The sequence below is a fragment of the Setaria italica genome, chromosome V (genome assembly GCF_000263155.2).
Source record: "Setaria italica strain Yugu1 chromosome V, Setaria_italica_v2.0, whole genome shotgun sequence".
In the NCBI taxonomy this organism is placed as follows: Eukaryota; Viridiplantae; Streptophyta; class Magnoliopsida; order Poales; family Poaceae; genus Setaria; species Setaria italica.
In genome coordinates this window covers 41,536,213-41,563,244 of record NC_028454.1, presented here as the reverse complement: position 1 = coordinate 41,563,244, position 27,032 = coordinate 41,536,213, and the positions used below count along the sequence as shown (strand labels likewise).

Below are 27,032 nucleotides of genomic sequence, written 5' to 3'. Positions count from 1 at the left end.
TGTGTTCTGTAATCGTACTGCAAAGATTGTACAATATGCGTATTTTTTTCACGATGGTTTCTGATCCCTCGTGCGATTGATGATGCTTACACGCTGGTACGCTACGCATTTCCCGAACATTTACAGATTGACACTGGGCCTGAATACCAAAGAACACGAACCCCTCAACATAGCTTTATTAACGACTGGAATTGAAAAATAAGGAATCATTTGCCATGCACAACACAATGAAATCGGGCAGCCATACGCGACAAGAAACGACTACGCACACACGTGCTGTCTCGCACACTCTCATCTCGTTTTTGGTTTCAAATGGACCTGTCAAGCAAAGGCAGAGTCTGTACGTCGATCACGTTCAGTGACACTTGGGGAAATCTGCAGGAGGTGGAGGTAGCAGATTCGGCGCCGGTCCGTTGAGCACCTCGAAAACCATGGCCAACCCCAATGGCAGGTGCGCGTCCAGGTGACAGTGCATGAACCACATACCTGCAATTTTGTCACAATTACGCCGCCAACAGGAAGGGTTAAAAATTTACGGCTCATCGTCTCAGATTTTGAAGAAACAATTTAGCTTGCTGCGAACTCTCACCTGGATTGTTCGCCGTGAAGCGGATGACGGCCCAGCCGCCGGCCGGCACGGCGACGGTGTTGCGCACCTGCGGGTTCACGAGGTTGTACGTGCTCTTCATCCCGCGGTCGAAGCGCCCGAGCCCCTGCGCCAGCACGAAGAAGTTGAACCCGTGCAGGTGGATCGGGTGGTTCTCGGCGCCGAGCACGCTGCTGTACGCCTCGTTCTGCAGCACCACCTCCACCACGTCGTTGAAGTTCACCTTCCTCACCGACGTGGCCCTCCTGGCCGCCGCCACCGCCGGCGGCGACCTCGGGAAGTCCTCGGAGTACACGCCCGGCACGCCCCTGAAGAGAGCCTCGAGCAGCGACACCTCCTCCGGGAACCGGAACGAGTACCGGTTCATGGACGCCACGACGGCGAACCCCTGGCACTTGGTCTGGTCCGGCGCGCACGGCGCCTGCTCCAGCCCGAACGCGACGACCATGCTGTGGTCGACGCGCGTCGGCACGACGGGGTCGCCCGGTCGGACGAGGCCGGTCATCGACCAGTAGAACCTGGCGGCGGTGACCACGTCGGTGTAGGGCGGCAGCGCCGGCATAGCCGCGGGGGCGGCGTCCGGGACGCCCCTGTACCTGAGCACGGCCGTGGCCGTGGCGTTGTCGAACGGCGGCGGGTTGGCCACGGTCTTGCTCTCGAACGCGCGCGCCGCCATGTAGTACCGCCCCGGCGCGGCGGAGGCGGACATGAGCGCGTCCACGGTCTGGCCCGGCGCGATGACGACGACGTCGGTGGGGTGCGGGTTCGTGTAGCTGGCGTCGACGGCCACCACGGTGAAGGTGTGGCCGGCCACCCGGAAGAAGAGCTCGGCGTTGACGGCGGCGTTGATGATGCGGAGGAGGTACGTCTTGCCGGGCTCCACCTCCACTTGGAATATGCCAGCGCCTCCGCAGGGGGTCTGGTCGCCCGGCGAGCCGTTGATGGTGAAGGCGTCGGACATCGCCGGGCCGAGGCCGGTGAGGAGCCCGTCGGTCTCCACGTCGTCCACGTTCCTGTTCCACCACTCGCCTAGCAGGATGGGGATCTCGGCGTACGGCGCCGGGAACGGGTAGCCGCCTCTGGGCTTGATGATGAGCGCCCCGTAGATGGTGGCCCGGAGCATGGAAGAGTGGGCGTGCCACCACAGCGTGCCCTCCTGCCCGGTGACGTTGAAGACGTAGGTGAACTTGCCGGAAGGCGGTATCGGGCACTGCGTGATCATGTGGGCGCCGTCGGCCCACCCGCTCTGCAGCTGGAATATGCCGTGCCTGCCACACGCATGGAGGAAAAAAAAATGTCGTCAAAATGGGCCCAAAACCGTAGGAATAATGGGCTGGCGCCCAGAAGCAGATCGGCCTTGTACTTGTTTTGCCACACACGAAGAACACAGTAGTTGAGAGAAAGGAACGGAATGGTCACATGGCGCGTGGTTTAACTTACCAGTGCATCGACATTGGGTACGGCGCGCCGTTGACGACGTGGACGACGAGGGTGTCGCCTTCGCTAACCTCGATGGTCGGTCCCGGCAGCTGCTGGTTCACCGTGTATATCACGCTGTTCATGCAGAGCTGCGAGATCTCCATGCCGCCCACCTGGTTTTCAAGCACACGCGAGCCATTGCAAACCGCGGACGCACAAGTTAGAACGACGCCCAGCAAGCAAGGGAATAATGGAAACTTGCAAGACACCACGGATCATGTAGGAAACGGCACCGAGAATTACATTGAAGGTGTGCTCCACCACCGCGGCGCTCGCCGTCGCCGTGAAAATGGCCGGGATGAGCACCACGAGCAGCGCGACGGCTGCCGGCGCCATCGATCTCCTGACTTCTTCTGAGTAGCAATTCAGACGAGAGTGCAAGGTGCACGAACTGCAAAGCAACAACTACCCGCTTGGCGTCCTTATTTACACATGAACGCCTCCATCCTGCCGGAATAAGTCGTTGGAGGAGCAAGTCCGGCTTGCGTCAGATGATCCATGTCGTTCCCGCGTGGCGTGAGAGCTTCAGCAAAGGAGAGGTAATCGGACTGCGACTGCATGAGAATACTCTGTCGGACATCTCTCTCATTCGCTCTGGCGGCTGTGTCTCTCTCTTTTTCTATCGTGGAGTGGTTGCACTTTGCTCTGGACCTCTTCATTGCTACCAGCCTGCTGAAGCCTGAAGCAGTTGAATCCAGGGTCATGTCTTGCAAAATATACAATCTGGTGTGTTTACATGGGTTGCGCCTGCGTCTCTACTGTGTTTCGGAAATAAAAAAAGAAGAAGTGCATGTAGTATATGCGTAGAACGATGGTATAGATGCGGTGTCAAATGTGCTCAAGAGTTTTCTTATAGAGGTTGATCATGATTTGTTTTACTTTTTACATTGCATGCTTCAATAATACTTTCTCTGAACGGTTACAGCGTATGCATGGAGTAGGTAGAGCGTTGTAGCTAGTTGTCCTAAACAGAAGTCAGAACTGCAGTGGTGCTTTCAGAAAAGAATATGTTACTAGATGAAAGGTACACTTCCATGGCCATTGGTCGAATGTAACATAACATCACTACTATTCGCAAAGGTGTATACGTTGATTTCCCCGAGTCATCTGGCCAACGAGACTGCAGTTTACAGAACCTTTCCGGATTGGAAGTTTCTGCCTGTCCAGTAGTCATATTGTACCTAGTGCTAAAAGTATCTTTGCATGACCTGGTAAATTTTTATTGAAACAAGCAACTAGATGGGGTTGTTTCTTTCCAGCAACGAAATGTACACGAAACCACTGCATGGAAAAATAAACAAAGGGAGAACCAGCTGGTTCCTGTGAAGTTCTTGTTATCCTTTTCATCAAGTTACAAAGCTGATGCATATGGCACCTGCAACTGGGAGCGACTGGGTTCAGTTTCTTGTGCCTTCGGTTTCAACAGACCAAATAAAGTATGATCTTGTTGGTTATGTTCAGTTGACAATCAGGAAAAAAAAGATAAAGCAAGGCACCTGTTTTTTTTTCACCTACACCTACTTTCCAATCCCAAAGTCAACCCTCTTGCTTTTCCAGTGTAATGAAGCGCAGAAATAAAAGACAGCACCTTCTTGTATATTTACGTCTTAAGATGATCATCCTCGAAACGGTCTAAAGCATGTTTGCGTGTTGCTGTGCTAAAGCCGCATTGGTCATTTATACCTAGAAATTGAAAAGACCAGGGCATACAAAGAAACCTGCGGCGTTGAATGTAAGATAAGCGTAACAGCATTGACGACAGCAAGATATGATTGGAACTTGTATAGTTGTATTCATAGAAAAAATAAAGCACGAGAATGGGCAAGAATGTCGTCAGATGGTGACTAGGTCCTTCGGTGGCGGCGTCTTCGGCATCTGTCCTCCATGCTATTATCGCGTCGCGGCTAGCATCATCATGCACTCAAACCACAGTATATTGCTCTATCAGTGCGTAATCATGAATGAATACAAAGTCAAATAATCTGAACTCTGAACTTTGTTATGCACATCTTCCCCCTGTGGAGGGAGGAGAATGTCACAATTACATCGAATCAAATCCATATACACATGTATAGAAACAATGATCACTTTTACTTACACGAATGAACAAAACTGTAACTTTTGAGCGGGTATCACGTCTATGCAGCTTCTCACTCACGCACTAGGCCTTGTGTTCGTGAAGAACGAAGAAAAGAATAATGGTACAGAGGAGACAAGTGAGATGCCCAGTCGCTCTCGGCTCAGCTGCAGCGGAGGTAGCAGAGGGGCGCCCGTCCCCCCTGCGCTGAGGAAGGTTGGGTGACGGTTTGTGATCCACCGGGCTCGAAGGTTTCACCGGCGATCCTGCCGCCGCCCGTGGCGATGTTGCTGCCGCTGGGGCTGATCCTGGTGCTAATGTTGGTGCTGGGGCTGGGGCTGGTACCGGCGCTGGCGTCGCCGCCGCCGCCGCCGCTGCCGCCGTCGCGTAGTTTTGCGCGTCGCACACTCCCACCCAATCCGCCGGCGGCGGAGGCAGCGTCGCGCCGGCCGTCGTCCCGCTGTCCACGTGAAACACCATTCCCAGGCCCATCGGCACGTGCGGGTCCAGGTGGCAGTGAAAGAACCACATGCCTGCGTCGAGTCCAAAGTTTCAGCCCACTCGTTAGGCCCAAAATAACAAAAGGCCCATGTAACGTTTGGGCTGAATCTACAGAACAATCGAGTGTGTATATATATACCTGGGTTGTTGGCGACGAACCGGATGACGGCCCATCCACCTCCGGGCACGGCGATGGTGTTGCGGGCCACCGGGTCCACCAGGTTGTAGGACGCGCTGCCCGGGGTGAAGGTTCCCACCCCCTGCGCCAGCACGAAGAAGTTGAATCCATGGAGGTGGATCGGGTGGTTCTCCGTCGGGACGGCCGACGGGTTCTGCAGCACGATCTCCACCACCGAGTTGTAAGCGAGCTTCTTCACCTTGGTCCCCACCGCCATCGCCGTGCCGCTGGGCGGCGGGCCGTCGGGGAAGTCGGCGGTGAAGACCCCCGTCAGGCCGTTCAAGTGCGCCCCGAGGAGGGACGTCTCCGGCGCCGGTAGCCGGAACGAGACGCCGTTCATGGCGGCGGCGGCGGCGGTGCCGTTGCACTTCGTCTGCGACGGGTCGCACGGCAGCTGGCCGAGCCCCAGCTCGATGGTCATGCTCACGTCCACCGGCGACGGCACGGCGGGCGTGCCCAGGCCCCTCAGCCCGAAGTAGAAGGCGTTGGCCGTCGCGGAGTCGGAGCTGGACGGCATGACCGGCATCGCCGGCGGGTTCGTCGACGTGCCGTTGTACTGGAGGATCGCGGTGGCGGTGGTGGTGTCCGACGCGGCGAACGCCAGCGGGCTCATGGTGTCGTGGGCCAGCACCGCCATGTAGTAGCTCCCCGGCGCCGCGCTGGTGGTCACGAGCGCGTCCACGGTCTGCCCCGGCGCGATCACGAGCGTGTCCGTGTTCAGGTTGGAGGTGTAACTCCCGTCGACGGCGACGACGGTGAAGTTGTGGCCGGCCACCTTGAAGAAGAGGTGCGAGTTGAGGCCGGCGTTGATGACCCGGAGCAGCACCCGCGTGTTGGGCTCCACCACCGCCGTGAACGTCTCATCTAAACAAATCAAATCAAATCGAGCAGTAACAATCAATTACCAATTGCACTCTTTACTGCATTCAATTTACAATTCACCAACGTAATCGATCAATCATGACGCGATGCATACGTACTCGCGCACTGGTAGAGCAGGCCGGTCTTGCCGTTCACGGTGAAGGCGTCGGACTGGGTGGGAAGCTGGCCGGACAAGATGGCGTCGTTCTCGACGTCGACCACATTCCGGTTCCACCACTCGCCTGTCGATGACATTGACAACCCCACATCCAGAGGCAAAGAAACGTCAGATTCTTCTTTCTGTCCACACCATCAAGATATGCACGAGCTCGCGCCTGGCACGGGCGACCCCATGCCAGGCAGCGGCGGCGGCGGCCAAAAATGCATTACAGCACACCGGTTACCGAGTACGATGGGGACCTCCTGGTCCGGCGCCGGGAAGGGGTAGGAGTTGCCGGCGCGGGGGCGGACGATGAAGGCGCCGTACACGGTGGCGCGGAGGAAGGAGGAGTGGGCGTGCCACCACAGCGTGCCCTCCTGCCCCGGGACGCTGAACCGGTAGGTGTAGGAGCCGCTGGGCTGGATGGGGCACTGCGACACCATGCTCGGCCCGTCGGCCCACGGCGTCATGAGCTGGAACACACCATGCCTGTCAATTTCCAAAGCATCAGCAGCGTTAAGAGTTAGGCCAGCTCTGCCTCGGGTGGTGCCCATACTGTCGAAGTGCACTGAACTGAATAGACCATTGCTTGCTGTATCTTTCAGCCGCAAAAGGCAGTGTGAAAACCATGCAAATTCTTCTCCTAGTGCCCTAGTGGAGTAGTAATTATAAGTGGTACCAGTAACAGTCTAGCTTAATCTTGGTTACTTTTTGGGTGATTCTGACGTTATGCCACTCCTAAGTGGCGTTCCATGTCTCACTTTTCTTTAAGCTTTTTGGATACACTCTGTTGTAAAGATAAACCATATCATCTCTACACTTGGCGAATGTTGGGGTGAGCATCCATACAGTTAAGAGGCTATGTTTCGACAGGTAAGCTGTCCTTTTCGGAGGTTTCACTTTCGGCTCTTCCGGATGGAGGCTAAGAAAATCCAACATATAAACCGATCAAAACCATCACACCAATAAAACTCTAGGATGGCAGGTTCCTTACGGCACCTTGTACATGTCTTGATGTCACAGGCGACTTCGATGCTTCTAAGAGAAAAAAATAACAACTCAAAGCAACTGCAATACTGTCCTTTGTTGACAAAACCCTATAATTTTCTCTCTACTTTTTTTCCCGCAAAGTAACCTGTCTTTCGACACGACGACGACGAAGAAGAAGAAGAAGTTTCTCGAGTTTAAGTAAGAGGTAGGAGTTACCAGTGGATGGTTACGTTGTATGGTGAATTGTTGATGACTTTGACCTCAACCGCGTCACCTTCGTTCACTTCGATCGACGGGCCCGGCAACTGACCGTTCACTGCAATAATACTGGTGGTGCTGCATAGCTGACTGATCTGCGTGCTCCCCACCTAATAGCAACATTACAGATAAGCATTGCCCTTTTAGTGAAATACGCGCAAAACCGCGGATCCTAGAAAAAGAAAGATGAGCATGTGTCATTTTAGCAAGCTAGGGGGTCCGCTGGCTCTGCATTGCAGATAAGGATGCTCCATCAGAACTATGCAACTGAACTCTCCTAGCAATCATCAAGTTCAGCCAGCTTTTTTTTCTTAAGAAAAACAGCAAGGTTCAGAGGTTTTGTCGTATGATTTCTCCATTTCTTGTCAGACCTCAGACATAAGGCATAATCTGAGCTGAATTCATGATAGCTGGAGTGTAACTCGCGAACTAAAACACCCCTTGTTCTTTCGTGGAGGAAGCACAACGAACTGAAGCAAGTTCGTCGTCTTGCCGAAAGCTTCAGCTTTCTAAATTCTACCGACTGAACCGATCGAATGTAACTCGAATGCATGTAGATAGAAAGAAAGAGAGGGGAAGTACTGTGAACGTGTACTTCGCCGTCGCCGCATCCGCCACCGGTCCGACGAGGAGAAGCGCGAGCGCCAGGAGAAGCCGCACCATGGGTGGAATGGAAGGTCGAGCAGAGTGCAGCGGAGTCAGAGAAGGGAGGAAGACGAAGCAGAGGCAAAGCTGTCTTGGCAGCGATCGCGGGCAACTTGTGTGTGCAGAGGGCACACGATAAGTATATATACTCCGGAAGGCTTTCGGCAACTTCTGGAGGGATGACTTGGATAGGATTGCCGTCGTATATATGGCCAATTTCCGTGACCGCGACATAAAGCTTCTTCTGCTCTACCGATAACACGCTCACACGCAGCTCTTAGCCTAGGTGTTAGTGCTCTCCTAATTGTTTTATCCGACGGTCTGACCAAATGATGGCGGGATGAATGCCACCTCGTGGTGCCTGGATGTTAACCTGTTTCGTCCTCGCTCTGATTGCAGTATCAAATCGATGGCAAAATCCGATGGAACAGTCACGAGCTCAGAATTCCCGACACGTCCGCAATGCCGCTTTCACCAGGGGCAATCAGGAGTTTTACTTTCGCGGGCAACGGAAATTTTAATTTTTCTGACGAACGGTGAGGGGCTCATGGCTAGCGTACGAGCTTGGTTTTGTAATCAGGGAGGCACTGAAAAGGAATTAGGGCTGGGAAACCATCATTGCAGGAATAACTAACTAATCGTCTTTCTCTCGGTGTCCTAAATCGCCTTTCGGGTCAAGAAAAGCAGCTCTCAAGCTGAGGTGTACCTGAACTTTGCGCCCGAGCCAGGTAACCCTAGCCAGCTAGCTATTTGAAGTTTAAAATCGTGGAGCTTAGCTACTAGACAACCATTCCTAAAAAACAATTGCTTCCCCAAATTCTGTCTCAAAGAGTTGAAAACTTGGTGCACATTCACATTTGGCATTGATGCGCTGTCAAAGACACTACACTCCCTACTTGTGCAGAGAGTGCAGACCAGCTGGAAGTACAAAGATTGGACTGTGGAGCAGGAGAACAAAGGGTGAGGCAGATGAAAAGGAGCTCATTAATTTTAACCCCTGCGAAGCAAAGAATCTCCCGTGCTCCTGCTGCCAGAACCCGCCCGAGACGATGCCATTGCGGTCACGCATCACGGGCCAATAGAAAAAACAAGAACTGCACATCCGTATCGCATCGGATGGCACCAAAAGAGGCAAAAAAAACCTGGCCTGAAAATCATGTGGCGGGGTTGATCCGGAGAAGCCTATCTTCACGGGATAACGCGGTGATGCCTATGCATACGGGCGAGAATTCATCATAAAAGTTCCATCCAGCTTGCGTATGCGTCCGAGAGCGTCCAGAGTGTCCTTGCCCTGAATCCCTGAGGTGACAGCTGGTACGACGGCGTCCGTGCACGGACCTGACGGCTGCGCACGGCGCCGGATCGCCGTGTACGGCTGGCCTGGAGTCTGGAGAAGGAATAAGCGAAGATGTATAGTCCGTATGTGCCTGTGAAAATACAGGAGGTATGCGCTGGCCTGGATGTGTGGGCGACCTTGCATTTATCACGATATATACGAGGCCCACACCGCCCGTCTCAGAACTGTCACATCCTGTTCCTTCTTGATCTGTCAATTCAATCCCAAGGTGTGGGCATGTTACTCGGACTAAATTAGCTCTTGTCATATCGGAATGTTCGAATGCTAATTAGAAAAATTAAACATAAGTTAATTATAGCACCACATTATCAAATTATGGACTAATTAGCCTTAATAGATTTGTCTCGTGATTTAGTCTCCATCTGTGCAATTAGTTTTGTAATTAACTTATATTTAATACTCTTAATTATATTTAATACTCTTAATTGGTATGCAAACATCCGATGTGATAGGGGTTAAAGTTTAACTCCTAATATCCGAACAGGACCTAACACCAAGCACGGACCCTGTGTCGATGATCAGTAAAGGCCAGTAACACCAAGCACAGCCCCTGCATCGCCCCCACCCCCCCCCAACGCGGGAGGCGACCACCCCTCACCGCCACCAGCCACCTCCCCCCTCTCTCCCTCTCCGTCGCCGGAGGGATCCGTCGGAAGCCCGCACGGCTCCTTGGGATGGCGACGGCGGGGTCTCTTGTCGTGTTGACCGCGTGCTCTGGGTAGGGGCTGCGCACGACGGCCTCCCTTTTCTCGTGGCGGCGCGCTCATCCTCGGCCGCCGAAGCGCGCTTCCGTGGCCTCGACGGTCGGATCCGGCGACAACAAGGGTGGATCTGGCCGGCGCGCGGTGGGCCCCGCCGGGTGAGCTTGGGCATCGCGGTGGCAGCCAGGGGCCCTTTCAGGTGGCCGGCGTGTAGATCTGCGGCCCCGGAGGCCGATGCTAGCAAGGCCGAGCAGATCTGGCAAGCCCGCGACCAGCGCGGCTCTGCCGACTTGGGTCATGCGCCAGCTCCCAGCGGTCGCAGTAGAGGAGCGGCGATGGAAAAAGGTGGCCGCGCGGGAGGTGGCTTTGGGGCGCAGGCCGCCGGCTTGGAGGGTGACTGTGCGGGCGACATCGACGGCCACGGCAGTGTCAGCTTGCCGGGATGGTGGATCCGGTGAACTAGAGGCCAGAACTGCACGTGAAGGTGGCGGCGTTGCGGTGGCGCAGACGAGGGTGGTCTACGCGTGGCGCGAGGAAGAACAGCAGCGGCGCCAAGGAGGAGACGTGCGTGCCGGCTCGAGATGTGTTGGGTTACTGCAAGCGGTGACAATCGTGCGCGGCAGCAGCCGCGGATGCGCTGACGATGCGGTGAGGCGTCGTGGTGGCGCAGCGAGGGGGGGTCTACGCGCGGTGCGAGGAGGCACGACAGCGGCGTCACCCCGGGAGGGCTTCCATGGTTGTGGTCCTGGAAATGCCGGGTTGGGGACGTGCAGTGGTAGGGATGGGATGCTCCGGGTGAAACCTTTGCCGGCGATCTTGCAGGTGGCAATGGCGGTGGCGCCCTAGAGCGTCGTTCTCCCTATTAAGGGTGTCATCTTGGACCTCCATCCCTGCCGCATGGGGTTCTTTTCACCCAGTCCAGATTCTGGACGAGCGATGGCGGCACCACCGACGTCATCCCGTCCTTGGAGGCGTCATCTCTAGAGAACCAACTCAACTTGTGACATTGTTGGTGATGACGACCAAGGGAGGCCGTAGTCGGTGGCGGCGCAAGGCGGCATGGTGCAGGATGACGAGCTTAATGGGGGTTGTTGATCTCATGTGGAGGCAATCGCAGTCCTGGTGGCGGTCAGGGGGTTATCGCATTGTTGTCGGGTGGGCTGCTTGCAGCAGACCACGACGGCAGGTATTGCTTGGCAACTATCAGTGCAGCGTGGGACTACGTCAGAGGATGGCGCTTGCAGCAACGGTACCGTAGGATGACAGACTTGCATCGGACTACGGTGGGTGGCTCAGCATTGCTAGGCTACTCCAGTGTGGTACATCGTCGGAAGACGGCGTAAGCGACTTCTTCGGCTACTACCTCGGCGGCGAAGGCTATGTGCATGGGTGGAGCAATGAGACGAAGTTAGCCCGCGACGGCGGTTTGGCTGCTCGATAGGGACCTTGGAAGTGGGGCAGCTTTGCCCTCCATTCTGATGGCGACAATAGAAACGAATCCGTGACGTGGAGTAATGTGGTGGACGTGACGAGGCCCCCGCGCGCGGTGTTTCTTTGAGGCGACGAGAGCGAGGTGGAGTCCAACGGCGAGCGTGGCAAGGCCCCCGCGCTTTTGTGTTTTCGTGGTGGTGACTGCGAGGCAGCCTGCGAGAGGTTCGGATCTGGTGGTATCACTCTGTCAAATGGAGTGTGGTGTTGCAGCGGCACTACGACGAAGGGTCCCATATGGTGGTGGCCTTTTTGGTGTGGTGCAGTCTGTTTTCTCTTGGATTACTGTCAACGCAGGGTCACACCGGGATGTTCCGCCGACTACATGAGAGTGAGATTGTTGGTGGGTGTTGCGATAAGACTTTTGGTACGGCTGCCGTTGTCGAGTGGAGTGAGCGGTCGCATTGAGGTCCCAATCCAACCGGTCGGCTTTGACGGTTTTAAGTTGAGTGTTATCCGCGTTGATGTCCCAATCCAACCGGACGAGTATAGATTTTTTTTCCTTTTTATGTCCCTGCCTATTGCCTCCTACAGTCGCAGTTTTGTATTTTTCTACTATATAAAAACTCGTACTGTCTTATGGTTCGTTAAAAAAAATTCGATCCTTGTAGTGTTTCTCAAGTTCGTGTTTGAAGGACATTCGCTTGATTGCTTAATATTCAGTATGGGCATTATAGAAGGGGCTAGCGAAATTGAAGCTCGAAATCGTTATGGAGTAAAATGCACAGACTTTTTTTTAATGAGCCGAGAACATGCAATCGCTTCGAATGTAAGGATTCTGCAACTGAAACCGCTCTCAGAATATTTTTACAAAATTGCAGGTCCAAAATCAATCAAGGATCACATTTTAAGATAGAAAAAGTTGCTGCAAATACGTACATGGGGTGTAGTATTTTACACTTTATCACCCCAAACAATCGCAAAATCGAAATCATCGAAGTATACAGCTTGTCTTCTTCTCGTCCGGAACATTATTTTGGTTGGCGCAATCCATGCATGGCCCCGCCTGGTTCCATGGCCGAAACGTACACGGCACACCCGAACAGCCTCAGCACTGCGGCAAGTCCGCCGGCGGCGGCGGCAACTTCGTGTCCGGAGTCGGCCCGTCCTCCACCTCGAACACCATCCCGAGGCCGATCGAGAGGTGGGAGTCGATGTGGCAGTGCATGAACCACATTCCTACACGTACACAAACCCAAGTTTTGTAGCCTGTCAGCAGCATGTTTGTACGTGCGTATTTCGTCCCTCCAATGTGCTAAGACTATAGTTCGAAGATAAGATTCTTGGAACGGGAAAGAACGGCTTGACGTGACAAAAAGCATCGTAGACCTTTCGAATAAAGAAAAAAACTTGATGATATAAAAAGAGAAGAGAGAAAAGAAAATGTGATTGCGTGTCTTCTACACATCATCATCAGTGGACCAGTCTAACCGTAGGCCCAATTCTTTTCTGCCTGACTTATCCTTGCGTTGTTAGTGGGCCGTCGCCGGCCAACCCACCCAATCCAATAGTAAGTGCATCACGAACCAGCCTTTCTAATCCCACTTCTTTCCTTAGCCCATGCATTTTTTTTCTTCGCATAAATTTCATGAAAATTTTCATGAGTTTAACTTGACAATTTCTGACCTCAGCATGAAGTGCTAAATGCTCCAACCACTACACGATTTCTATGTACAACAACTGTTACATCGACTCAGTTGACGGCCATGCAACGCTGTTTGCAAGTCAAGTTCAAGACATCCGGCATAAAATTCATGCGGATTTCGTAGAGAACAATGAACGGGCGGGGCTGCAAAGGATTCACCTGGGTTATCGGCGACGAAGCGGATGACGGCCCACCCGCCGGTGGGCACCGCGATGGTGTTCCGCTCCTGCGGGTTGCGGAGGTTGAACTGCTGCGAGCCCGTGGCGTCGTCGTAGTTGCCGAACCCCTGCGCCAGCACGAAGAAGTCGAAGCCGTGCAGGTGCATCGGGTGGCTCTCGCGCCCCACCAGCGCCGTGTTCTGCAGCACCATCTCCACCGTCGCGTTGTACTCCAGCTTCCTGACCTTCGTCGCCGGCGTCCCCGGGAACAGTAGCGCCGCGGCGGCCCCGCCCACCACCATCTCCGTCCTGTTCGTGTAGTCGAACTCCACGGGCGGTCGGTCGGGGAAGTCGCGGGTGTACACGCCGTCCGGCGTGTTCCGGTACCGCGCGTCCAGCATCGACATGGCTCTTGGGAGAACAAACGACTGGTTGTTCATGGTAGCCACGGGGATCGGCTGGCACGGCGTCGTCTGCGTGGGCTCGCACGGCGGGTAGCGGAGCCCGAGCCCGACGGTGACGAACATGCGGGTGTCGACGGTGAGCGGCACCCTCGGCATACCTGGGCGGACGAGCGCCGTCAAGCCGGTGTAGAACCGGTTGGCCGTGTCCGTGTCCGTCGGCTCCGGCGTGTCAGGCAGCGCCGGCGCCTGCTGGCCGCCGCCCGGCGCCGCCGCTCCGGCGTACTCGACGAGGGACGTGGTGACGTTGCCGTTGAAACCCCCCGGCGGCGGGGGGAACGCGCTCTGGTACGAGGAGATCGCCATGTAGTAGCGGCCCGGGGAGGCGTCGGCCGCCATGAGCGCGTCGACGGTCTGCCCCGGCGCGATGACGATCACGTCCGTCTCGTACGACGTGGTGTAGCTCGCGTCCGCCGCCACGACGGTGAACGTGTGCCCCGCCACCTTGAAGAAGAACGCCGTGTTGAGTGCAGCGTTGATGATCCGCAGCAGGTACGTCGAGTTGCGGGTCACCTCGAACTTGGCGCTTCCTGCACGCAGAAGATCGACGGTGAACACAAACCCGGAACACGCACGCGAAGTGTACGTCGATTAGCTCTCGGCTTACGGTTCGCCGTCGTCTCGCCGGCGTAGAGGTCGCCGGGTTTCCCGTTGATGGTGTACGCGTCGGCGATCACGTTGGAGCTGATGGCATTCTCGTCGTTCCACCACTCTCCGAGCAGGACGACCGCCTCGCCGTCGGGCGTGGGGAACGGGTACGCGCCGGCGCCGGCACGCGGGCGGATGATGAGGGCGCCGTGCACGGTGGCGCGGAGGAAGGAGGCGTGCGCGTGCCACCACAGCGTGCCCTCCTGCCCGGACACGTTGAACCTGTACGTGTAGCGGGTGCCCGGCCGGATCGGGCACTGCGTCACCATCTCCGGGCCGTCCGCCCACGGCGTGCCCCGCTGGATCACGCCGTGCCTGCACGCACGAGGAGGCCGAGGCAGAGGCTGGTGATTATTCCGGCGGCGGCGCGGTCGTTTTGGTTGGAATCGTGGCCATGGTTTTTGTTCAGTTACGTGCGTACCAGTGGATTGTCACGTTGTGTGGAGAGTCGTTGATGACGTGGACCACCACGGTGTCGCCTTCGTAGGCTTCGATCACGGGACCGGGTACTCCATCCACGGCGGTGATGCTCACGTCCCCCGGCTGGCTGATGCGCGGCCAACATAATGTCGCGACCTGAAAATTTGGAGGATATATGCCATGTTAACATGTTTGATCAACAAAACTGAACGCCGTTTGAACAATTGCCCTTCGGTTTCTCTGAAACTTTGATACGATTGAGGTGCAGAGCTAGGAATGGTGCTCATATATGCAGCAAAGAACTATGTGGATTGAAACAATTCATAAACTGTGACGAGAGTGTGCGAGAGAGTACATTGAAGGTATGCTCCACAGTAGCAGCATGAGCAAGGACTGCAGCAGAGGACACAGCCAAAACTAGGATCAGCCAGGAACCCGGCATGATACCGAAGTGCATGGGATTTGCAAGGCCGCAGCAAGAACTCAGCAACGATTTGCTGTTGTCTGGGCTTCACTCAGATGCATGTATAACGAACTCACATCAACTAGCTACAAATGACTCAACCTACCATGATTACAAATGCAATCCAAATGCCCTTTATACTCGTCTGAGTTGACGCAGTCAGGCATTGGGGTGTTTTCTTGCTCGCGCGTAAAGCCTTTACTTAATATTACCCAGCGGTGAAGAAAAATGGCCTCTTGTGCTTGGTCCTTCCTAGACTGCTGCTCTTCAAGTCAACCGATGCTCATACTGAAACACCCCCGGCCGCACCTTTGCCTTGAGCTGAATGTTCTGCTGATTACGGCCTCTGATGACCTGCGTGCAACACCTTTCCAATTGATGATGGAACCATAAATAAGAAAGTCCTGGTTCTAAACAACTACCCTTGAACTGCTTCTTAGACTTGACCTGCATGACATGCCTTGTGCTTTGCTTGCTTACAATTCCCTTTTAGAGCATATTCGCAATTATATTATATGCGCATAATCTATCATTGAATAGTGGCGGTTTAGGGGTTCCTGACTGTACTTTTCTGTGACTAGATTTTGAGGTTAGGGTGAGGGAATCTCTATCTTCACACTTCGCCTACGAAGTACTCCCTCCACCGATCCCTGATCATAGTTCATATAACTTTTGCTAGATATACACTATGTCTAGATACATAACAAAATATATGAATCTACAAATACCAAAACGACTTGCAATTTAGGACGGAGGGAATACTTCAGTCTAGTACGTTTATCAGTAACCAATCGTGACTACTTTATATGATTTTTTATGGGAACTACGTAGGCGGGATGCTGGCGTGAACTTTGTATTTAAAACGCGAGTTTGTTGAATACAAGTTTTGTGAAAGTAAGCGTTGGAGAGAGTATAAGCTAATCTATCCTGCGGTACACTCATATAAGATGATGCTCCGATCCTTCAAAAACGATATTTCCAAGGGCATGATAGCTGTATCGCAAAGAGTAGAAATTTTCCAAGAATAAATAAAAAACAAAAACCAACTTCAAGGGCATCAATGATAACCATACATGTTTTTGTCAATCGCCCTTCACTAGAAATAACCGCTAAATTGGACCAATCCGAGCTCTTTCTGAAGAACCTTTTTGTCGAGTGACTTTTCTAGGTTTTCTTCGGCTCCGGTAAATAGAACATCAAAACTATACGCAATGCAGGGTCCTAGCTATGTATAGTTTTCTAGAGGTAAAAGTAGCACGTACGATCACTGCGGGGAAAGCGCCTTTAGTACCGGATTCCAAACCCCCATTGAGTACCGGTTGTGTAACTGATATTGCTAAGTTGGTACTAAAAACTAGTTGGGGAGACCAACCGGTACTCAATTGGCCTCGGCCACGCGCGAACGTGGTCTCCCCAACCGGTACTAAATTATTTTCTTTTTTATTTCTTTTCTCATTTTTTTCCTATTTCTTTATTCTATATTAGTATTTTGTATTTGTTTCCTTTACGTATACTAGTTCTAATACGCAATATATATAAAGTTGTATTTGATCTATAGTATTACATTTGAGATAATATTATACATAGACATATTGTGCATACACATATATAAATAATATTGCATTGCATCAACTCTCCAAGTTCAACATTTGGACCAACTATTCTGAACCCGAATCTTGACAGTGATGCAGATTTGATCCATCATTATGGAACTCTCCTGCAGGATTTACTATCTCATCCAGAAGAAATCCACTGAGTTGTTCTTGAATTGCCCTAATTTTTTCCGTCTCGAGGAGTTTTTCCTTCATGTGCATAATCTATATTATTAGTAAAGGTTATTATATTAGATCAATGGATCTGCACAATTAGGACTAATTTATTGTTAAGAAATTTGTATACGTACTCTGACTTCGTGGTCAGTTATACGCTTGGGATGTACAAAACCATGGATGAACTCACGTACGTAGTATCCACATAAATTATTCCCCGGATTCTGTTTCAAACACTATATATATGGCAAAAGAAGTTATGAAATATTTGTTGTGTGTAAGGAAGTGACACAAGATGTGCAAATTCAATATATACCGGGAATTCAGAGTGGATATGAAGTTGCTCCTTGAATTCACCTGAGTGATGTTGACGGAAGTGAGCCCATGCTCTATTAAGCATGTCTAAGAGGTCGGTGTATTGATTTCTTAGTCGTCTAAGACAGTCCAGGATATAGACATGCTTCGATCAACCATGATAACAAGGAGTATTCAGTGGAAGTTGTACATATATGCATAGTGAAAAGCTATTTAGTCTTATTTTTAACTACTAGTTCGAAAAATAAAATAGATGGGAAATATGCTCACTTGAAGTTGTACGGCAGAAGTATGTAATAATGTTCCTTGTCCAAAAAATTATATATATTGTTCAAGGTTCGAATGGATTGTAAGTGTTATGACCACTACTAAACTCACCGAATGGATTGAATCCATATGTCCTTAATCCAAACTGTATGTTCCTTGCATCCCTTTCAAACTCGAGAAATTCTCTATCAACTGTTCTCCACTTGGACCCATCAGCGGGGTGTCTCATCATTTTATCTTGCTTACATTCTTTTTTTGCCAACGCATCACTTTGCACGTGCCTTATTTCTGAACAAACACTTAGAGCATGGTACTACAGGGAAATACCACATTACCTTCGCAGTTCTTCTTGCTAGCCTGCCCCTCAATATCACTGGGATCATCTCACCTGATCTTATAACGCAGCGCTTCGCAAACAGGACAAGCCTCCAATTTCTTGTATTCCTCACGATGATAGAGGATGCAGTCATTAGGACATGCATGTATCTTTTGTACCTCCAAACCTAGAGGGCAAACAACTTTTTTCGCTTCATACGTTGAGGACGGCAATTCGTTCCCCTCGGAAAGCATGTTCTTTATGATTTTCATTAACTCATCAAACTCTTATCAGAAACTCCATTTTTTGCCTTCTATTGCAGCATTTTTAGTGTGGTACCTAACTTTTTATTTCCCTATTTGCAATCTGGGTACAATAATTTCTTCTGATCATCTAACGTACGCTTGAACTTCTTTGACTCCTTCACATTCTCGTAGTCTTTCTTTGCATCTCACAACACCTGACCTAGATCATCAGTAGGACCTTCTTCTGCATCCATCTCTTCTTCAGCCTCACCCATTGCAGCATCCGCAAAGGCAACTCCTTGAATCCAGTCAGGAATGTAGTTACCATCTTCTTCATCATCATCATCTTCCATCATAACTCCTCTTTCCCCTTGCTTGGTCCAAATAAAATAGTTAGGTATGAATCCCGAACTGTATATGTGGGCGTGAATAGTCTTTCTGGATGAGTAATCCTTCTCATATTTGCAAATTCGGCATGAACAATAAATGAAACTAGACGGCAGCTTGTTGGACTCTGCTAGATTGAGAAAACCACGCAAGCCATTAATGTACTCAATGGAGTGTTTGTCCGCGTTGTACATCCATTGCTGATCTATCTACAAAGTATTACCGAACCAAAGATATTCTGATCATCCATAGAATTATACATGAAACATAATAAACATGATACAATACTGTTAAACTCAAATGTTGCTGAAAGTTTAGATAGAAATGCACAAATTTAAATTTCAGACCCAAACAACATGATACACTATGACAAACTTAATGTTGCTGAAAGTCTAGATAGAAATACACAAATTTCAATTTCAGACCCAAACAACATGATATACTACGATAAACAATCAACTGAGTACTATCTGGGAATACTTTAAGCATTTTTGGGCGGTGAAGATAAATGTTTCGCTGACCCAACCTCATCCTGTAGTTTATTTATGCCTCCTGCGCTGGTAGTATTTAGTGGACCTGAAACACCCAGGATTGGCGGTGGAGTATAACGACCATCAAAAGGAGGTTTCTGACCCACCGTAACAGGATCTTCATGACATCTTTTCAAATAATGAAGCATTGCTCTCTCCCACGTGCTCATTTTTTTCGGCTTATCATGAGGGCCAACTATGGTTTCCCCTTGCCACGAGAGGAATGATGATCACCCCCACCATCGCCACCACCTCCAGCAGCAGTAGCCATCTTTATGTACCACAATTTATTTAGCTCATATTTGCAAATGACTAAACTATGAACAAACTATATTTTTCCCCACAATTTATTTAGCTCAAACATAACATATAAATGAAAAATTTCTCCATTGTAGCTTATTCTCAAAAAATGACTAATTACATACCTCTATTTCATCTTATTATCTTTATGTACCATAATTTATCTTGCTCATATTTGTAAATGACTAAAATATGAACAAATTATATTTTTCCCATAATTTATTTAGCTCATATTTATAAAGGACTAAACTATGAAATTATTCCTCTAACCTCATATCAATTTCTTTGACTAATACAAAACATAGCATCCAAAAAATTGTAGCTTATTCTAAAAATCACAAATATGAGCTCTAAATAATATATGGATATAAATAAAAAATTTCTCCATTGTACCTTATTCTAAAAATCATAAATTACTGTAGCTCTAAAGTATAAAATTTAGTATACTAACCATGTATCAAGGGAGGATGAAGTTTCTAATCTTTAGAACACTTGAATGAGTGAAATCCCCACGAAATGGTAAAAAATCTGGCAGCACCTCCCCTATTTCGCCATTTATGAAGCCTGAGCTGGAGGAAATAGCTCGGGCAGGAGCAAAAAGACGCCTGATTTATAGGAGGGTAGTACCGATTGGGGGCTCCAACCAGTACTAAAGGTTACCCATTAGTACCGAGTGGAGCCTATACCCGGTACTAAAGGCCCTTAGATGGCTTCATCTGGTACTAATGGGTGACCTTTAGTACCGGTTGGAGCCTCCAACCGGTGCTAAAGGGGATCACGGGGGGCTTCTGGAGAATTAGCTGTTAGATCCGGTACTAATGCTCACCTTAGTATCGGGTAAAAAATCAACTGTAGTAAGTATTGGGATGAATCCCGAGTTTTCCAGCAGCGGGTGTCATTTTGCTTCGAGAAGGAAATCCTGTTTGGAACGTCGCCATTTTGCTCCTAACACTGAAAAGGATAAGAACAGAACAGAACACATTATCTGGCAGTATTTACAGCTGGTGGTGACTTGGTACGTACATAGAATACTGAACACCAACGCGAGACATTTCTACAGGCTACCTACTACGACGGATCGGAGCTAGCTAGCGTCGTTACTAACCACTCCTTGGCTGTCACTTAAGGGATGACTGAGTGAGAGGGACTGGTACGTACGCGAATCAAACCCATTCATTCGTTCACGCATCTCTGCTAGCATCGTCGTCGTCTACTTTTCGGAGAATCTTCTGTGTTCAGTTTGAACACACTCCATCTCCATCCATGGCCATGCATCCATAGCTCGCAAAGATATCACATTATATCACAGCATGCTAATGTCTATGCCTTTGTGGTAGCTCGACCCAACAAATTGTAAATGAAGCTTACACTTAGTCACTCACAGTTTGCATTAAACTTCTATAGCAAAAGCTGCCTCATCGTTTGATTCATTACCGCCCGGCGCCCAGTGATGATTTTCCAGTTGCAGGCAAGTGGACAAATATCGACAACACGCATCTGAGCAACTTGCAAATATCGACAGCACGCATTATTGCAGCCCTTTGTCGATATTTCCACCTACCTGCTCCATGACTTTGCCTATCAGGGAATAATGCATGTCTGCACGTAATCTGAGTGGCTACAAAGAAACTAAGCTATGTATCTAGAAAAATCAAAACGAATAACGAATAGTAGTTTGAACTAGAGGGAGCAGCAGACAACACAGAGTTCTCCTTCCTCGAGGTGCTTTTGCACTGTGACCTGATGATCTCACAAGCTAGATATATCTATAAAAGCTAAAACGAATATAATTTAGGGTGGAGGGAGCAGTTGCCAATCGTGTGTTTAGATTAGAAAGTCAATGAAAGAACCGGTGATCGAACATGTATGGAATACCATTTTGAATGGATTTTTGCAACGAAGATTACTCGCTTGGGGGGAAGCAAGGTGAAAGAAACCTTGATGGAGAAAATGTATGCCCTGCGTTGTTTTATTTACACACTAGTCATTGTCGTCGCGTCAATTTTTAGTGGTAAAGGGAAGCAACCACAAGTGTGTGAAGGTACGTGTGGTCCTTGTCATGAGCACGTAACATACCATGCATCATCACCTCGCGTGCCTACCTACTACTCCTGCGTAGCATAGCAGCCCACAGTTTTACTGACCGTTTTTTGTTTTCCATGAGATGGCGTAGTTTTACCGACTTTAACAGTGACATGGGTTGGTTAAAAAAATCAGGCTTTGACGTCAAAAAGAGGAAAAATAACAAACCTTACAAGATTGGGCCCAACAACTGACGAGGAAGGAAGAGAAGGAAGCTTCCCTCCACTGCTCCACACAACAAAATAGCCCATACGCTCGCTAATTTGCAGGGCCTTGAAACGGCCCACCTGAAGGAGAGAAGATTGACCAGTGGGACCAACGTGTCAGTCTAGCAGGAATATAGCGGCGCTCCTGCGGAACACTCGCCAGTCGTGTGTCCCCACCAACTAGCGCCGCAGCGGAGCCCAACCTGCCCACCGCAACCATGTCGGCGGCGCCCGAAACTGCCGTTTCGCCGGCGCCGCAGCCGGAGCCGCCATCGGATCCGCCCGCCGTCGCCGACGCCGCCCATTCCAACCCTCCCCCCATGGAGGTCGATACGCAAACCCTAGCCGAGCCTCAGCCCCAGCCACAACCCAACCCCCCGTCCCCACCTCCTTCCGGGGAGGACGACGACGTGGTGGCTGTCTCCGGTGCTTCGGTTGGTGGCGACGCGGCGGATTCCGCAGCGGCGTCGGCGGCGGCTACCGCGACCGCGGAGGAGAGGGTGAGGGGGCCTTGGTCCCCGGAGGAGGACACGGTGCTGAGCAACCTGGTGGAGAAGCTCGGGGCGCGGAACTGGACTCTGATCGCGCGCGGAATCCCGGGCCGCTCCGGCAAGTCCTGCCGCCTGCGCTGGTGCAACCAACTCGACCCCCAAGTCAAGCGCAAGCCTTTCACCGGTACCGCCTCTTTTCATCTTTACATTGCTATTTTTAGCCCATGGCATGAGAAATGTACCAAGACCTAACCATGACCTGAAACTTTTGCATTTGTGATATCTAAGTGGCTATGCTGATTTTTTATTGCCCTTATGGACTTGATACATGGTACATTCTGTTGTTCCTACGAATCTTATATGCCTATATATGTCATATCTGCGTGTTAAACATGTGATCTTTGGCTGCAGAAGAGGAGGACCGGATTATAATTGCTGCTCATGCTATCCATGGGAACAAGTGGGCATGTATCGCAAAGCTTTTGGATGGGAGAACCGACAATGCTATCAAGAACCACTGGAATTCCACTCTGAGGCGTCGATACTGCAACGATGGTAGATGCAAACATGGTGGTTCTGTGGAGAGAAGTACCCCTGAGGTGTCCAGGGCAGTTTCAAAAGAACCTTGGCCTTCAAAGGATCTTAGTTCCTTCACCGCTATGGATGTAAGGGATGCTCCTGTGAAAACAGTTCCAGAAACATCTGCTGGGGCATGGCACGTCGCAGATCAGTATTATAGTACCCAAGCTGTTGATCCACCCTACCTGTCCCGACCAGCTGCAAAGATTGGTGCTTTCAGACCGTACAATCCAGGAAATGCAGAACCTACCCAACAGGAAACACCAAGTTCTGTCTTCAAGTTTGACTCAACTCTTAAAGCTCTGACTCCTGAAAGTGAGGTATTCAAGTTTGCTGATCCTACATACTTTGCTGCTGAGGTTCCAAACAAATGTGGGCATGGTTGCTGCACCACCCACGGGCGGCCTCGAAAGAACTCCTTGCTGGGTCCTGAGTTCAATGAGTTTGAAGATCATCCACCAATTTTAAATAGTAGTTTTGCTTCATTGGTATCAGAAATTAGCAGCATTGCCTGGATGAGAAGTGGTATGCAAAGCGGTGATGCCAGTAGCTTATTGCAGTCAGCTCCGCCAGGTGCCAGCCTGACAAATTAGGATCTTATGAACACCCATGCTGGAATATTGCAGTTATTTTGTTAGATTCAGATATAACGATGTTAAGTCATTAATTATAGTTCTGAGGTTCACCGTCGATATATTACTGTCCATGTGCTTTTGTGGGCATTACTGTATATTTATTTTGGTGCTTCCACCATAATACTGCTGTGTTAGTCTAAATTAGGTACTTTACTGGGTTGCTCGTGGATGTGCTGCTTAAGTTATTGGGCATGTTTAGTTATTTACTGCAGTATAGAAAAAAATACATGCCATTTATTTCATGTTTATAGTTGGCGTCAGTTCATCACAGGGCATTGACGTAAAATATGTAAGTAGCCAAATATAGACTGATTGTGATCATTTATGGAAAGATATCTTTGAATCTGAATTAGGAGATTCGAGCTTAGCTTGATTGGAGGAAGCTACTAGGGAGCATATTGCCTGGGTTCGTTTCCTGTCAATCAAATTCAGGTGGTGTAAAAGGTCCCCAGTGCACCAGTGCCCCCTTCCCCCAAAAAAGTGAATTGCTAATAGCCTAATATCTGACCATTCTAGAATGGTTCTGCTGCAGAGACAGTATAACTATAAACTAGTACTGGAGCAATGTTTTGATAAACATTGTGCATGTGATGTCAATTGTCCAAATATTTATTTTGTTTGTTGAAGTTGTTGATTTTATTATCGTATGCATGCTATTTTATTGCCTGTTTGTTATTTTCCCCACTAGCCGCTAGGTTATGACTATCTAGTTGTTTTATGGACGACAGTTCAAGTTTGCATACAGTTTACTTGAATTTGTTTGTTGCGACTGTCATACAAATTGTCTCTTACCATCCCGGCTATCATTTGTGGTGCGCACTAGTTTAAGGCAACAACAAATCTCACTGTGGCATCTGTGTAATCCACATAGCGTCTGAAGTAGAAAGATACTATGCTCACAAATATTATGGTTTTCGTCAATGTCTCAATGAAGAGATATACTTTTCCTTCGCATAGGATCTGATGTAAGATGTATGCTATTCATACCCTTTTTGTGTTATTTTGTTTGTAAAGGTGCTATGAGAAAGGTGCTTCGAAGATGTTTTAATATCTGCATGCACAAATATGAAAATTCACGTTTTTCCTTTAAAAGGTATAATTTGCTATAAGATGTTTATGTAATGTCTGATTGATATGTTTGGGAGCATTACTGAATGTTGGTTTTAAACAGACGTATGGTATTAGCAAAAACCGTATTATGTTATTTATTCATGACAATTTTTAGTTACAAATGGTGAATAAGAGGGTGCAATTGTGTGTGTTCCTCTGTTGGGAGTTTTATGCTATATACTTCATGAAATGTGGCAGTTTGTTCATTGTGCAGTGTTTTCTTCTGGAAACAGTAAACACAGATACTCCATTTTGTTTTGTTGAATTGAAACAGATTAGGCAAATTACCTTATTGCATTTGAATTGCTTTGGAGTACCATGTTAAATCTTGTGACACTTTTACTTCTTGCTTTGCATAAAGTTAGTAAGCATTACATCGTGTAAGAAAGTATATGAATCCTAAATGATAGTGGTGGCAGCAACTGTAGTATCATGCCTTTTTGGTGTTCCTGTACAAGTCATCCTTTGCCCGAGATCAATTTTCCTTCAGTGTCACCATAGTCTTGTGAAAAGCTAGATTCCTGTCTTCCTCATGACACTTGTCGAAGGCAGTAGGAATATGACTCATCTTTATCAAAGATGAAATGCTCTGGTTATCTTTGTGTGATAATTTGTTAGCGCAATCATGCAGGTTGGTAGTTGGTTAGTCTTGCTTTGATTAGATTGCATATTCTGGTTTGCATTATCAGGATAGACTCAAAGTTGTCTCGCTTTCAAGTTCCTATTTGGGACCATGTGATGCCCTCCAGGACCAATCTCATTCATAAATGTCGGCATAACCTCGCTTTCTCATGACTAAGCGTTTGTTCTATATCTGGTGGTGATTTCCATTTTCCCTTCATCCTTGTAGTTCTGCTGTGATGCCTGACTCTAATTGCATTCCTTCTGAGCAGTAAGTATCCTTTAGTTGTCGTCTAATCTTTATCAGTTACTGCATGAGCAATATCTGTATGAACTGTGGCATCCTCTCTTTGTTGTCTCTGGTAGGCTTTAGGGTTGCATCCTGTAGTATATCGCCCTTGGCCTCTCCTGTTGCTATCTGGGTTTATGGTGTTTCTGCAGCTTTTGTGTGCCTGCAGCCGACACCTAGCTGTACATGCAGCTAAACATGAGCTTAGACAAGCACGTGGTTTTAGTGGATGTGCACTGCAAGATTGTTCCTTTGCTAATGCTTGAGTTTGGACAATTTGGCACCTAGTAATCCTATGAAATGCCTGCTCTGAGCTATTCAGATTAGGCAGGACTTTCCTTCACCCTTTTTGAGCTGCTGCTCCTTGGATGCAGTTGTTTACAGCCCTTTGGGTGATGGAGGTTGCAGGAACGTGCCGTGCCGGTTGCCATTGGCCCATTGCCACCAGGTGATGGACCTGGCGACCCCACGCTGAGTTGTAGGATGCATGTGTGTGCCGATGTGGAGACTGAAGATTCTGTCCATCATGGGGGCCCGGCCATCGTGCCATGGTTGCTGATCGGGAACAGCTCGGCGCATCGGGAAATTATGGGGTCTGTTAGTTAGGATTTCGATTAGGTGATGATTGAATAGTGTCTCCTTGGGCCTGATGGGCGTGTTGGTCGGATTAGTTTTGGGCAAAGCCGGCCTTGATGATTTGATCTCCCTAGCTAGATTCCTCTGCGGTCCTGCCTTTTCTTGCATCCTGCATGTGTTAGTTTTGGGGTAGCATCTGCACCCATGCTCGAGCAGTCAAGCTACTACCACTACGATGCTACTGCTAGGCCAGGATCGAGATCACGAGACCCTCTCTTTCCTCCCTTCAGCTGCAATGTACCTTCTTTCTTTCTTTATTCTGGATTAGCATTGCCCTTGCTCTGTAGTCTGTAGTACTTTATATTTGATCTGTCCAGTTGTGATGATCTGATGAGCCATGGACGCAGGCTGTTTCGCTCGGTTGGCTGGAGCCTGGAAACGTTTCTTCTAGTACCAAACAAGAACCGCCGACTGACCGGGCCAGCCGGCGTTTCTGCCAGCTGCCGAGGCCACGCCGCGCTCCGCTGATGGCAGCGGATAGCTTCGAATCCGTTCCGCGCGGTCACCCGGCAGTGGCAGGCAGGCACTGTTGACCGTCAGTGCCGTTGACTGTCGGTCAAACATCTGCCGATGAATCAGCCGGACAGGCAATGTGACGCACGCGTCAGTGTTTTTTCTAATAAAGAAAAAAATAGGAATACAATTTCTTCTGTTTCCAGCTCTCAGAATCCACTGCTGGAGTCACGTGAAAGATTGTTGCTGGAGAGCTTGAGCTTGAGTGCTCCCGACCACCGGCGGCAGGATGCACGGGAGACCCAGAGGCCGACCGCGCGACCGCAGGCGCCAGGCGCGGGGACTCCTGATGTCTATCAATCCCCGTCACGCAAAGAACACGAGGAAAAAGAGCCCGCGGCGTGGAAAGCATAGAGGACCGATTGATTCCCAGCGCGAGCAGGCACAGAGCAAAGAGCTCGCCCGAAATATCTCGCGGTAGCGTCGAATCTAGATCGTGCCGGCCGCGGTGTCGCCGTAGTAGTAGCTGCCGACTGCCGGTGCCGGATGGTCCTCTCCCTGCCTGAGGTGGCGGCGGCGCCGGTCGCCAAGGAGAGATTAAAGGGGCGTTTGGTTCCCTGAATTATTTTTAACACTCGTCACATCGAATGTTTAGATACTAATTAAGAGTATTAAACGTAGACTATTACAAAACCCATTGCGTA

The 27,032-nt window shown here is 49.9% G+C and overlaps 4 protein-coding genes and 1 long non-coding RNA gene across 5 annotated transcripts; 2 read left to right on the top strand and 3 right to left on the bottom strand.

The window, feature by feature from the left end:
- Nucleotides 1-140: 140 nt before the first annotated feature.
- On the bottom strand, nt 141-2,633 carry LOC101781624 (laccase-8). The gene is made up of 4 exons (XM_004970531.3): nt 2,330-2,633; nt 2,048-2,199; nt 590-1,875; nt 141-486 (listed from the first exon to the last, which is right to left on the bottom strand). Exons 1-4 carry the CDS (start codon nt 2,420-2,422, stop codon nt 356-358), a joined length of 1,662 nt encoding a protein of 553 aa, XP_004970588.1. The 5' UTR covers nt 2,423-2,633; the 3' UTR covers nt 141-355.
- Nucleotides 2,634-4,059: 1,426 nt separating this feature from the next.
- LOC101781236 (laccase-7) lies at nt 4,060-7,908 on the bottom strand. The gene is made up of 6 exons (XM_004970530.4): nt 7,694-7,908; nt 7,070-7,221; nt 6,108-6,352; nt 5,823-5,945; nt 4,804-5,706; nt 4,060-4,696 (listed from the first exon to the last, which is right to left on the bottom strand). The coding sequence occupies exons 1-6, from the start codon at nt 7,772-7,774 to the stop codon at nt 4,248-4,250; spliced, it is 1,953 nt and encodes a 650-aa protein (XP_004970587.1). The 5' UTR covers nt 7,775-7,908; the 3' UTR covers nt 4,060-4,247.
- A 4,152-nt stretch (nt 7,909-12,060) lies between these two features.
- Nucleotides 12,061-15,238, bottom strand: LOC101780834 (laccase-6). Its single transcript, XM_004970529.3, has 5 exons — nt 14,990-15,238; nt 14,636-14,790; nt 14,174-14,529; nt 13,107-14,096; nt 12,061-12,481 (listed from the first exon to the last, which is right to left on the bottom strand). The coding sequence occupies exons 1-5, from the start codon at nt 15,089-15,091 to the stop codon at nt 12,351-12,353; spliced, it is 1,734 nt and encodes a 577-aa protein (XP_004970586.2). The 5' UTR covers nt 15,092-15,238; the 3' UTR covers nt 12,061-12,350.
- Nucleotides 15,239-21,666: 6,428 nt separating this feature from the next.
- Nucleotides 21,667-23,467, top strand: LOC101780428 (transcription factor MYB1). The gene is made up of 2 exons (XM_004970528.3): nt 21,667-22,189; nt 22,417-23,467. The coding sequence occupies exons 1-2, from the start codon at nt 21,733-21,735 to the stop codon at nt 23,175-23,177; spliced, it is 1,218 nt and encodes a 405-aa protein (XP_004970585.1). The 5' UTR covers nt 21,667-21,732; the 3' UTR covers nt 23,178-23,467.
- A 1,670-nt stretch (nt 23,468-25,137) lies between these two features.
- Nucleotides 25,138-26,518, top strand: LOC111257438. Its single transcript, XR_002677963.1, has 2 exons — nt 25,138-25,221; nt 26,223-26,518. It is a non-coding gene; the product is annotated as an uncharacterized LOC111257438 (long non-coding RNA).
- The last annotated feature ends 514 nt before the right edge of the window (nt 26,519-27,032 follow it).